General features: G+C 37.3%; 1 protein-coding gene across 7 annotated transcripts in view; it reads left to right on the top strand.

Moving 5' to 3' along the window:
* The window catches only part of ZFAND6 (zinc finger AN1-type containing 6), an 82545-nt gene extending 71987 nt beyond the window's left edge, over window positions 1-10558 (top strand). For all 7 annotated transcript variants that reach the window (XM_033189234.1, XM_033189233.1, XM_033189238.1 and 4 more), the window contains 2 exons: window positions 3252-3365; window positions 9657-10558. In XM_033189234.1, the coding sequence (XP_033045125.1) occupies window positions 3252-3365; window positions 9657-9805 (263 nt within the window). In that variant the 3' untranslated portion in view covers window positions 9806-10558. The remainder of the gene's footprint in view (window positions 1-3251; window positions 3366-9656) is intronic.
* The last annotated feature ends 2656 nt before the right edge of the window (window positions 10559-13214 follow it).

The following is a 13214-nucleotide window of genomic DNA, read 5'->3' as shown; positions in this document are numbered from 1 at the left end:
CTGTAAATAGATGATTGGATTAAAAAAATGTGGTATATCCATATAGTAGAATATTCAGCCACAAAGAGGAAGGATATTCTGATACATGCCACAGCATGAATGATCCTTGAAAATATGCTGAATAAAGGAAGCTAGGTACAAAAGGCTACATGTTGTATGACTTTATTTATATAGAATGTCTAAAATAGGCTAGTCATACAGAAAGATTAGTGGTTGCCAGAAACTGTGGGAAGTGGGGAGTAATTGCTGATGAGTAGAGTTTTCCTTTAATGTGACTTAAATGTTCTGAAAGTAGATAGTGGTGATGGTTTTATAACCTTGTGAATATAATAAGAACCACTGAATTGTATACTTTTTAAAGGGTGAATTTTATGGTATGTGAATTATATTTCCTCACCACCCCAAGACAGCTTTTGCTGGAGGATAACTTGTGAGTGCAAATGCATATAGGTAGGAAAAATGAAATTTGAGAAAGAGTGAAAAGACCCGTTGCTGAAGTGGTCAGTTCAGGCAGTTATATGTTGAAACTAAAGCTAGAAAGGTTGTTTGGAATTTGATAAGGTATTCTTTGGTCTTAAAACTCACATAAAAACTGAGGAAACTGGATAATTTCTGGGAATCATAGACTTTTAAAAATAGTACTATATCATCTTGTCCGTGAATTCATTTGGTTGGTGACTGTTGAAATTCAGGTTGTCAGCTATTAGTTTCAGGTAAGCTGAGGTTACCTTAGCCTCATGGGTATATAATCAACATTTATTGGTCCCACATTTTAGCTGTAGCATATAAGCTTTTAGATAGCCTTCCGATCCTTCACTATAAAGACTGTGCATTTGCCTCAGTTAAAAAGAAACCATTCGCCACCTTTGGGGCTTTAGGGTTAAAACTGTGAAATGTCTTTTGAGATATGCAGTAGCATTTGTATGCGTAGAAGATAGATGTATTTTCACTTCTCCATTTCCAGTTCCCATTCAGATTTGTGTCTCAGTAGTTAAACCAGTTTTGTTAAAACTATAATCTTGTGATAGTGTTACTGCCATTAAATGGGTCTTTTTGAATATCAGACTGTTTTTGGAGAACAGGTTAGATATTATGGCTTATAGATTTCAAAACCAATAAATACAATAGGTTCATTTCTGATTGCAAATTAAGCTGTTTTTTAGTTTATATGCATAGCCAGATAGGCTTATCTGATACTGTTGTAGGAGCTGGGGATAAACAGTAAACAAGACACTCAGCCCCTGCCCTCTTGGAGCTTACATTCTAGGAATGTTTATTCATTGAAAATAAAAGGTTTGATGTGTCTGTATTCTGTTTCAAAAATAATATGTTCACAGGATATTACCAGAACTGTCTCCTGTCTGGTTTCAGCATGTCTGAGTGGAGTAACATGCTATAGAGTTTGTCATTAGCACACATTTACTTGTTTGTGGTATTTGCCTTTTGTCATCTTTTGTTAAAATATGAGATAATGATGTTAACATAAGCAGGTTAGAATCACAGTAAATGTCTGAGCATGTATTATGTGTCGTTCACTGTGATGGGACTGGAGATTCAGATGGGGAATAAGGTAACCATCCTTCTTCTCAACGGCCTTACAGTGTAGTTGGGGAAATGAGGCACATATAGGTAAGTAATTCAGTTCAACAGATACTTATTGTTGAGTGCCTGCTATGTGGTTGGAAACACTGGGATAGGCACTGATAATGGGATAAATAGGAGAGATGTCTCCTGTCAAAGAATTCAAAGTTAAACCAGGTTAAGCCAGTGAGGGAATTTTAATATGAAAAGTGCTATACATAGTAGGATTTCCCACCCCAAAGTTGTGGGAGAGGCAGTGGAGGAAGAGCTGATTATATAAGCTTAAACAAGAAAAACAAGTTAGAGTTAGCCTGGTAAAAAGAGGGACAGAAGGGGCATAGAAAGAGTATTTTGTATGGAAAGCACAACTTACCCAAGAGCCCAGAGTTTGGTATGTCCAGGGAAACTGCAAGTACTTCCGTATGGCTGAATCATGGAGTACCATTGAGGAATAGTGAGAGATGAGGCTACAGAAAGAAGGATGAAGAAAATCATGAAAGACCTCTGGGCTTTATCCTGAGAGTTAGTTGGGAGCCATTGAAGAATTCTAAACATCAGAGGGAACACCATTAGATTTTCACTTAAGGCACATGATTGGGTGCAATGTGTGAAGCATGGATTGAAGAGGGAACTTGTGAGGTATCTGGTGTTTGGAAAAGGTGTTAAGGAAAATCAGAGTGAGAAGCTCCAGAGAATTGAGATAAGGAAAGGGTATTTGACCTTGATCTTGAAAAAGAAGAGGACCTAGATCAAATGGGGAAAAAAAGGAAACCCTTTGGAATAGATTATAAGAAGTGTGAGCAAAGGTACATAGCGTATTCCCAGTGTAGATTAATGGAGAGTGGATTCCTGGGGAAAGTCTAGCTAGTGATGAAACTGAAGAGGTTAAGAATTTGATCCATGGCAAATTCCACCATTTTAGAGCAAAATGACATGTCTGCAAGGTCATATTACATGATTCTGACTCTGGCAGCAGCGTTTATGAGGGCCAGAGTGGTTAGCAACGGGAGGGAGTCATGTTAAGATTTCAGAGTAGTAATTTAACCCAAATCTTTGTAAATCTGGCTTTGGTTTCCATACATAAATGCATCAACTTACTATCTTATAACATTTTAAAGCTGCTTTGCTTCAATTTGCCTTATTTCTAACATTTAAAGTGCTTTATGTGAAACATTCTGGGAACTTTAAACATACTTAATATTCCACAGAATCTTGGTTTCACCTTTTCCCTCCTTGTTCTCTGAGAAACCTATGTCATTCTGACCCCGAACAATATTAAGAAGTATGCATATGGCTATTTTCTTGCACACTCCCTTAGAATATTCAAGTAGAATTTGTTTATGTGCCTTTTATTGATTAAATATGTAGTTACTAGAAAAATTAGAAAATACAGTTAAAACCTAAAGAAGAAAGTCTATAAAACCACTGTTAATATATCATTACATGTTCTAGATTATTTTCTAGATAGAAATGCATGATTTATGCATTTTCTATACATAAATTTAACAAAAAGGGGTCATATTTTTGTAAACAACTTTGTAATTAAATGACTAGTTTCCTGTGCTAGTTAATTCCTCAGTATCCTCTGAATGATAGACTGGGGGGGTGAGATGAGGAATAGCAAAATCTTACAGAATAATTAAATTTTGCCACCTTCCTATTTTTGTCAGCTTCAGTATCAGACACGGCACAGCAGCCATCTGAAGAGCAAAGCAAGTCTCTTGAAAAACCAAAACAAAAAAAGAATCGCTGTTTCATGTGCAGGAAGAAAGTGGGACTTACTGGTAAGGACCTAAATCAGATGTTTAAAATTAAGATACTGTTTTATAGTAATGCATAGCTTACTATTATTGACTTCAATTAAGATTGTTCCTGTTCCCTTGAGAGCTAATACTGGATATACTTCAGCTTCTGAATTTTCTTAAGGAAATAAAAATAGCTTTGATTATACACCTAAAAGTGAAATGAATAGCTTTAAAAAAAAAAAAAAAGTTTATTTCAGTTGAATTTAGAAATATTAGACAAGTAAGGTTAGTGTGCCAGATTCTGTGAAAGGTCAAAGATGTGGCTCCTGCTTTCAAGGAGAGAATATTTTGAAGTACTTAGTAAACTGGAAGTACTTTCTGTATATAAAATAGGGCTAACCATACATTGTTCTGTGGGTTCAGTGAGTTAAGACATGGAAGCAGTTAGCCCAGCCCAGTGCTGCCACACAGTAAGTAATCAATATATGTTGGCTACTGTAACATAGCTATCAGATGCAGATGGTGGTGGGAGGGAGAAAGAAATGTTCAAAAGCATTTAGCAAAGAAAGTACATGAAGTGCAGTCAGATTGCTCTGGGAATTCAGGGATGAGAGTAACTAATTTACAGTTTAAAATGGTGGTTCTTAGAGGCCCCAGCAAGGAAAGGATCATGAAGGCAAAATGTTTCAGCGTGTCTTGAACAGTGAGTAGGACCTATAACTGATGGAAATAGGGGCATTTCAGGCAGAAAGAATAACTTGAAGAAAATGAATAGGGCATGTGCAGGAACCATAAATAGGGGAATGTTGCTGAATAGCACATAATATGTGAACAAGAGTGTTGTGTACTGCAATCCAACAGGAACAAAGAAATAAGACTAAAAACATACAGTTGACCCTTGAACAACATGGGACTGTTGTAGGGGTTCACTTATAGTTTTTTCTAATATATTGGAAAATTTTTTGGAGATTTTGCAGCAATTGGAAAAAACTCACAGATGAACTGTATAGCCTAGAAATATATGTTTTTATTAAGAAAAGTTAGACAAGTCTTGAATGTGTAAAACATGTGTAGATACTTGTGTATTTTATCATTTGCTACCACAAAATATGCACAAATCTGTTAAAAAAATTAAAATTTTATCAAAACTTGCTTATACAAATGCAGATCATACATGAAGCCATTCAGTCGAAAAATGTAAACAAATGTAAAGCAGTATTAAGCGATAGTGGCAAAAAGTTACTGTAGTATATACTGTACTTCTCTAATAATTTCATAGCCACCTCCTATTGCTATTGCAGTGAGTTCAGGTGCTGCAAGTATCCACTTAAAATGCCATGCATTTTAATCGTCACTGATCACCTCTGTTTCAGCAGTTTGTCTCTGTAGTAAATTGCCTACCACAGTAAAAGGTAATCTCTTACGGTTCTCATGTATTTTTCATCGTGTTTAATACCATACTGTAAACTTTGAATAATATCATAAGACTCATACAAAGTGCCACTAGTGATACTGGAAGTGCTCCCAAGAAGAAGAGAAAAGTCTGACATTACAAGAAAAAGTTGAATTGCTTGGTATGTACCATAGATTAATGTCTGCAGCTGCTATTCTGCCATTTCAAGAAAAAATGAATGATGTCTGCCATTTCAGTATAAATGAATTCAGTGTAAGGACTATTGTTTTTTTTTAAAAAAAAGGAAATTTGTGAAGCCGTCTCTGCAGCTATGCCAGCAGGCACAAAAACCTTGTACTTTTTTATACAATACCTTTTTATTTTGTATTGACAATGCAGCTTTTATGTGGGTGCAGGATTGCTATAAAGAAAGGCATACTATGATTCAAGAAAAAGTGAAGTCATTACGTGACAACTTTTAGATTCTAAAACTGGAGATTTCAATGCCAGCAAAGGATAGTTTGATTTTTTTTTTTTTTTTTTTTTTGAAATGGAGTCTTGCTCTGTCATCCAGACTGGAGTGCAGTGGCACTCTCTTGGCTCACTGCAACCTCTGCCTCCTGGGTTGAAGCAATTCTCCTGCCCCACCCTCCCAAGTAGTTGTGATTACAGGTTGTGCGCCACCATGCCTGGCTACTTTTTGTATTTCTTTAGTAGAGACAGGGTTTCACGACATTGGCCAGGCTGGTCTCAAAAACTCCTGACCTCAGGTGATCTGCCTACCTCAGCCTCCCAAAGTGCTGGGATTATAGATTGGAACTGCCGCACCTGGCTGGTTTGGTAATTTTAGAAAAAGGGTTGGCTTAAAAAAAGTCAAGATAACAGGAGAAACATCTTCTGTCAAAAAAGAGGCAGCAGGTTCCCAAACTACATTAAGAAAGTTTCCAAACTATATAAAGTTGTTGGAGAAAGAGTATCTGCCTGAACAAGTTTTTAATGCAGACAAAAGTGCCCTATTCTGAAAGAAAAAGGTCACAAAGACATTTATAAATAAGGAAGGAAAGTGAATACTAGTACTTAAGGCAGGAAGAGATAGTCTAACTTTACTGTTTTGCGCAAATGCAATTGGGTTTATGATCAGGACTGCCCTTACCTATAAAGCTGCTAACCCGAGTCTGGAAGGGAAAAAGATAAACACCAGCGGGGCCAGTCTTTTGGTTATACAACAAGAACACCTAAACAATATGAACTCTTTCTCATAATTGGTTACATTAATGTTTTGCCCCTGAAATCAGAAAGTACCTTGCCAGTAAGGGACTGCCTTTCGAAGTTGTTGGGCTTGTTTTGTTTTTTTTGTTTGTTTTTGAGATGGAGTTTCACTCTTGTCGCCCAGGCTGGAGTGCAGTGGCACAATCTCCGCTCACTGCAACCTCCTCCTCCTGGGTTCAAGTGATTCTCCTGCCTCAGCCTCCCTGGTAGTTGGGATTACAGGCGTACTCCACCATGCCCAACTAATTTGTTTGTATCTTTAGTAGAGACAGGGTTTCACCCCGTTGGCCAAGCTGGTCCCAAACTCCTGATCTCAGGTGATCCGTCCACCTCAGCCTCCCAAAGTGCTGGGATTACAGGCATGAGCCACAGCTCCTGGCCTAAAGTTGTTTTGATTTTGGACAGTTGCCCCTGGCCACCCAGAACCTCATGAGTTCAGCACTGAAGGTGTCGAAGTGATATGCTTGCCCCCAGAGAAGCATCTCTAATTCAGTCGCTACGTCAGGGGTCATAAAGACCTTTCAGGCTCATTACACATGGTACTCTATGGAAAAGATTGTCAGTGCTATGGAAGAGAACCCCAATAGAGGGAACATCATACCATTGAAGATACCATTATTGTTTAGAAAAATATGTGAAAGCTATCAAGCCTGAAACAAATTCTTGCAGGAGAAAACTGTGTCCAGATGTTGTGCGGGACTTCACAGTATGGAAATCATGGTAGAGATTGTAGATATGGCAAGAAAGGTTGGGGGTTAAGGATTTCAAGATAGGGATCTTGGAGACATTCAGGAGCTAATAGACACCAAACCAGAAGAATTAACAGAAGATGACTTGATGGAGATGCCTGCTTCCAAACCACTGCCAGACAGTGAGGAAGAAGACATAGGAAAAGCAGTGCCAGAAAACAAATTGACACTAGACAGTCTGACAGAAGGGGTCTGATTATTCAAGACTGCTTTTCACTTCTTTTGCAACATGGGCTCTTCAGTGATACGAGAACTAAAACTAAAGCAAATGGTGGAAAAAGGATGTCGGTACCAAGTAGAAACATTTTTAGAGAAACAAAAAAGCAGGAAAGTCAGAAATTACATTGTATTTCCATAAAGTTACACCAAGTATGTCTGCATCTCCAGCCTCCCCTTTTACCTTCTCCACTTCTGCTAACCCTGAGACAGCAAGACCAACCCCTCTTCTACCTGTTCAATGTGAAGACAAGGATGAAGTCTTTTATGATGATCGACTTTCACTTAATGAATAGTAAATATATTTTCTCCTCGTGATTTTCTTAATAACATTTCCTTTTCTCTAGCTTACTCTGTTATTAGAATACATTATATATTAATAATATAACATACAAACATATAACACAAAATATATGTTAGTCGACTATTTATGTTACCAGTAAAGCTTCTGGTTAATAGGCTATTAATAGCTCAAGTTTTGGGGAAACATAAAATTATACATGGATTTTTGACTTGTAGAGGGGTCTGCATGCCTAAACCTGGCATCCTTCAAGGATCAACTGTACTGTAGTTAGTTGGAAAGTAGTTGCAGCTATAGATGGTTAAAATGTATTATTGACTATGTGCCAGGCATTGTGCTGAATACATTGCATAAAAATTGAACTTAAGAAAACAGTAGGTAAGATTTTCAGCAGAGCTTTGCTTTAGGAAGATTATTTCTGGTTAAGGAATAGGTTGGAGATGAAAAAGAAAGGAAGTTAGAGTTTAATATCAAAGATACTTCAAGATCAGGCATAGTGGCTCACTCCTGTAATCCTAGCACTTTGGGAGGCCAACGTGAGAGGATTGCTTGAAGCCAGGAATTCGAGCCCAGCCTAGGCAACATAATGAGACCTCATCTTTAAAAGAGAAAATTTAAAAAGATGTTTCAGATTTACCCATACCTTAGCACATGTATATTTAAAGAATACAAATATGGCCCAGTGCAGTGACTCACACCTGTATTCCCAGCACTGGGAGGCCAAGGTGGGAGGATCACCTGAGGCCAGGAGTTCAAGACCAGCCTGGACTACATAGTGAGACTCAGTCTCTACAAAAAAATTTTAAAAATTAGCTGAGCATGATGGCATGTACCTGTAGTCCCAGCTACTCAGAAGGCTGAGGTGGGAGGATTGCTTGAGCCCAGGAGGTCGAGGCTGCAGTGAGCTATGATTGCACCACTTCATACTAGCCTGAGTGATAGAGTGAGACCCTGTGTCAAAAAAAAAAAGTGTGTGTGTGTGTGTGTGTATAGCCCCCAGAGAAGCAATATATATATAAGCAATATATATAAGCAAATATATATACACTATATATATATACAAGACATTTAAATATATATATATATTTAATATTAAAGATAGCCTTTCTAGGGCTGGGCGCAGTGGCTCATGCCTGTAATCCCAGTACTTCGGGAGGCTGAGGCAGGCGGATCACAAGGTCAGGAGACCTAGGCCATCCTGGGCAACATGGTGAAACCCAGTCTCTACTAAAAATACAAAAATTAGCTGAGTGTGGTGGCATGCACCTGTAATCCCAGCTACTCGGGAGGCTGAGGCAGGAGAATGGCTTCAACCCAGGAGGCGGAGATTGTGGTGAGCTGAGATCGTGCCACTGCACTCCAGCCTGGTGACAAAGTGAGACTCCGTCTCAAAAAGAAGAAGAAAAAAAAAAGCCTTTGTAAATCTCACAAACCCTCAGACTTCATGATTAGAAGGGTGAGATTTAGTAATTTTCATCTTGTCCAATTTGTCAGTCTAATACGTTTGTTGTTTACTTCATTTTTAATTCATTATTATTAAGTTACAAATATGTCTTTGAAGTTAAAAATGTGGCAATGGAGGTTAACATCAAATATTAGTGTTTAAAATATTAATTCCTTTGCTCCATTTCCAACAATTGTATCATACCGTAAAATTCTAATTTGGGGGATTAGGACCAGTTTTTAAAAGACTGGCTGCACCCATTACACCTTGATTTTGGCTTTAACTCCAGGCGTTTTCTTAAAATTAAGTAACATTTATTGTGTGTTTTACCATATGTTCAGCATTAAATTCATTCCTCATTTAATCCCTACTTATTATTATTCCAAAATTACAGATGCAGAAACTCAGGCTAAGAGAGGTGAATTTGCCTTCATTATTAGTCAGTAGGTTCACACTGAGGCAGTCAGATTCTAGATCCCATGCTCTTTACTTCTCAACTGCAGTACAGTTCACATCTCCATTGGAGGTTAGCAGAGTAAAGCAAATATTGAAGCTGTGTTCTTTGTTAACAGTTCTTTCAGAGGCATTATTTGATCTTTCTTAAATAAATGCCAAGACTACCTTCTGACAATGGGCTTATTCTCACATTGTAGTGTCTGGATTTGAAAAATGTTTTACATGTTCAACCTAGCAACTGTGTTTTTGTTAAGAAGTAATTGTTGCCATATCACAGGTGAAGAAACCAGCTCAGAGGAGACTTGCACTGGGGCAAACCTACGTTTGTAGATAGGAACAAGAAATGAAGCTCTCAGGTAGTGAATAAGAATGTAGTTTGTGAGACAGTGTATTTAGAATGATTCTTTAGTTTACATTGCTGCCCTAAATATATTGTGCTGTTCAGTATTAAGTATGCCGAAGACCTTAATCAACTCATGTATGTGCATTACTCCATTTTCAGGGTTTGAATGCCGGTGTGGAAATGTTTACTGTGGTGTACACCGTTACTCAGATGTACACAATTGCTCTTACAATTACAAAGCTGATGCTGCTGAGAAAATCAGAAAAGAAAATCCAGTAGTTGTTGGCGAAAAGATCCAAAAGATTTGAACTCCTGCTGGAATACAAAATCCTTGAGCATCTGCAAACTAAAAATTGACTTGAGGTTTTTTTTTTCCTAGTCATTGGGAATGTAGAGCAGTGTGTCTTGCATGTCATCGGAAGAATAGATTTTTGTTTTGGTTTTGTTTTGAAAATGACTCTGAACATTTATTTCCATTGCAGTTTCTGTGGCTGAGAAGACTTAAACTTTACAAGTATTATCCTTTTAAGATCATTTTAATTTTAGTTGAGTGCAGAGGGCTTTTATAACAAATGTGCAGAAATTTTGGAGGGCTGTGATTTTTCCAGTATTAAACATGCATGCATTAATCTTGCAGTTTATTTTCTCATTGTGTATGTATATATCGCTTTTCTCTGCAGCACGATTTCTCTTTTGATAATGCCCTTTAGGGCACAACTAGTTATCGGTAACTGAATGTATCTTAATCATTATGGCTGCTTCTGTTTTTTCATTAACAAAGGTTATTCATATGTTAGCATATAGTTTCTTTGCACCCACTATTTATGTCTGAATCATTTGTCACGAGAGTGTGTGCTGATGAGATTCTAAGTTTGTGTGTTTAAACTTTTTTTTGAGTGAGGGAAGAAAAAGCTGTATGCATTTCATTGCTGTCTACAGGTTTCTTTCAGATTATGTTCATGGGTTTGTGTATACAATATGAAGAATGATCTGAAGTAATCGTGCTGTATTTATGTTTATTCACCAGTCTTTGATTAAATAAAAAGGAAAACCAGAATGCTCCCTTGTGTTACTTTTTCTCTTATTCTTTCTGGTAGTTAATTTTATTTTTTGGTCTTTTAGTTTTCTGCTTTCCTCATTTTGTAAGAGAACTACCATTATTTGTCTCGCATCTATTTGTGACTAAGCTAATGATCATAAATTGTAATTTTGTATTCCTCTGAATTGAAGACCTCAGCATATCTTCAAAGGCAAGCACTCCTCTCTGTTACTTAAATGTATTTTTTAGTCCTTGTCTGATTCCCTTTTCTACACTGTCATACTGAATTAACATCTAATAGAAGCTTTTTCTTGTAGGATTAGAGAAATTTTAAGAGTATAATTCAAGCTGCAGGGCAGTTGTAGAATTGTCGAGTAGAAAGACCCTGTGAAAGATCATTTGTCCTATGGTTTTCAAATGTGTCTGGTAGCCAAACATTTTTAAACATGAAATGTCATATGAAACAGATGAAGGCAATAATTTACAATATAAATTTCTCAGTTTAAAATTATTGGCATGTTCTATTTAAATAAACAATGGTTTAATTATCAAAATCTGTAAATTGATCACATTAACATTATAAAGAGAATAAACTGTTAAAACTATCTTAATAGATTCAGGTAAAGTAATAGAATTTAACACCCATTCGTGATAAGAAAAATTAAACTTGATAAATTAAGACTGAAAGGAATTTCCTTAAGCTGAGTTCTGTGTGAAATAAACTAGCCAAACAAACTCAAAACCAAGCATCAATTAAAAAGAGGAAACTTCCTTTTAAAGTCAGAAACAAAGATGACTGCCCACTATTACTGCTTACTATTCAAAATTGTGTTGGAGATTATAATCAGTGGAGCAAGACAAGATAGAAAAATGATAAGAGGTAGCACTTATTTGCACATTGTTGTTTTTATAGAAAACTTAAATCATGAAATTACTAGAAATAATAGGGTTTAGTTGGGTAGCTAGATACAACATTAGTTTTTAGAAGACAGTTGCATTTCTTTACACCAGTTACCTAGAAAACCAGGAAACACCATTTAACAATAATATCAGAATCTTGGTTACCTAGGAAATTTACAATATATGTTGATGGCCTCGTCAAGAAAGAATTCTAAAACATTAAGGGATAAGAACTCAGTAAATAGATGTTAGTGGATAGGAAGACAGTATCAAAAAATGTCGTTTGTCCCTCAATAGGCATAGATTCAAGGTAATCCCAATCAAAATTCCACTTGTTTTTTTTCCTGGAGCTTGTTTAGTTGATTCTAAAAGTAAAAGTTAAAAAGAGCAAAAGGCTAGAACATTTCAGAAAAGAGCAGGGAGACAGGGACTTGTCCTGCTAAATGTCAGGACTCACTGTGAAGGCTTGTTAGTTAAAATAGCATGTTACTAGCTGATGGGGACAGACAGATATCCAAATTGAATAGATTTCCCGTGCATGGACTGAACTTTGGAAAGAGAGGGGTGGCATATTACATTCAGGAAAGGAGACTGTTCGATAATTAGTGCTAGAAGAATTGGTTTTCTGTATGGAAAAGGAAAAATCCTGTTATGCCATAGGAAAAAAGTACTTAAATGTGAAACAAAACTTGAAAACTCTCAGAGAAAAAAGATGACTGCCTGTTAGATCTTAGGATAGAGAGATTTCTTGGCCAGACACAGTAGCTAATGGTAATCCCATCATTTGGAGGCCGAGGTGGGCAGATCACTAGTTCAAGACCTGGCCAACATGGTGAAACCCTGTCTCTACTAACAAATAAAATTAGCCAAGCGCAGTGGCACATGCCTGTAATCTCTACTACTTGGGAGACTGAGGCAGGAGAATCGCTTGAATCCGGAGGCAGAGGTTGCGGTGAGCCAATACCGCACCACTGCACTCCAGCCTAGGTGACAGAGCAAGACTCTATCTCAAAAAGAAAATTCTCAAGGCACAAAGCATACTATAAATGTATTATCAATGAATTTGTCTTTTAAAAGAAAAGGATATTTTATTCTCTGAAATGCATTAAAATATCTTCAAAGAATGTGGACAAGTTACAAGGTGGGAGAAGTTCCACTGCAAATGAAGACTACAATTTTATGCCCATTCAAGTATCAAAAAATTAAAAATCTGTCAATATATAGTGTTGGCAGATTTCTGTGTGTTCTCTTGCATTGCTGGTGTTAGTGGAAAGTGGTTCAATCCTTGAGAAAGTTTCATATTACCTTTTAAAGTGGAACTTTTACATACCCAATAGCCCAGAAATTGCACTCCCAAGGACATACCCAAAAAAAACTTGCACATAGATAAATGGGGGACCACAACCCGGAGCGGTGGCTCAAGCGTGTAATCCCAGCACTTTGGGAGGCCAGGGTGGGTGGATCATGAAGTCAGGAGTTCAAGACTGGCCTGGCCAAAATGGTAAAATCTCGTTTCTACTAAAAATACAAAAATTAGCCAGGCGCTGTGGTGGGTGCCTGTAATCCCAGCTACTGGGGAGGCTGAGGCAGGAGAATCGTGTGAACCCAAGAGGGGGAGATTGCAGTGAGCCGAGATCGCACCACTGCACTCTAACCTGGGCGACGGAGTGAGACTCCATCTCAGAAAAAAAAAAAAAAGATAAATGGGGGACCACTACATGAGGACCACTACACGAAGTTCTATAGTGCTGTTTACAAAAGCAAAAGCCCAGAAAGAA

The sequence above is a fragment of the Trachypithecus francoisi genome, unplaced genomic scaffold (assembly GCF_009764315.1).
Source record: "Trachypithecus francoisi isolate TF-2019V2 unplaced genomic scaffold, Tfra_2.0 Lachesis_group3, whole genome shotgun sequence".
Taxonomy (NCBI): domain Eukaryota; kingdom Metazoa; phylum Chordata; class Mammalia; order Primates; family Cercopithecidae; genus Trachypithecus; species Trachypithecus francoisi.
The sequence above is the reverse complement of the archived record's forward strand: the minus strand, read 5'-3'. Positions and strand labels throughout refer to the sequence as shown.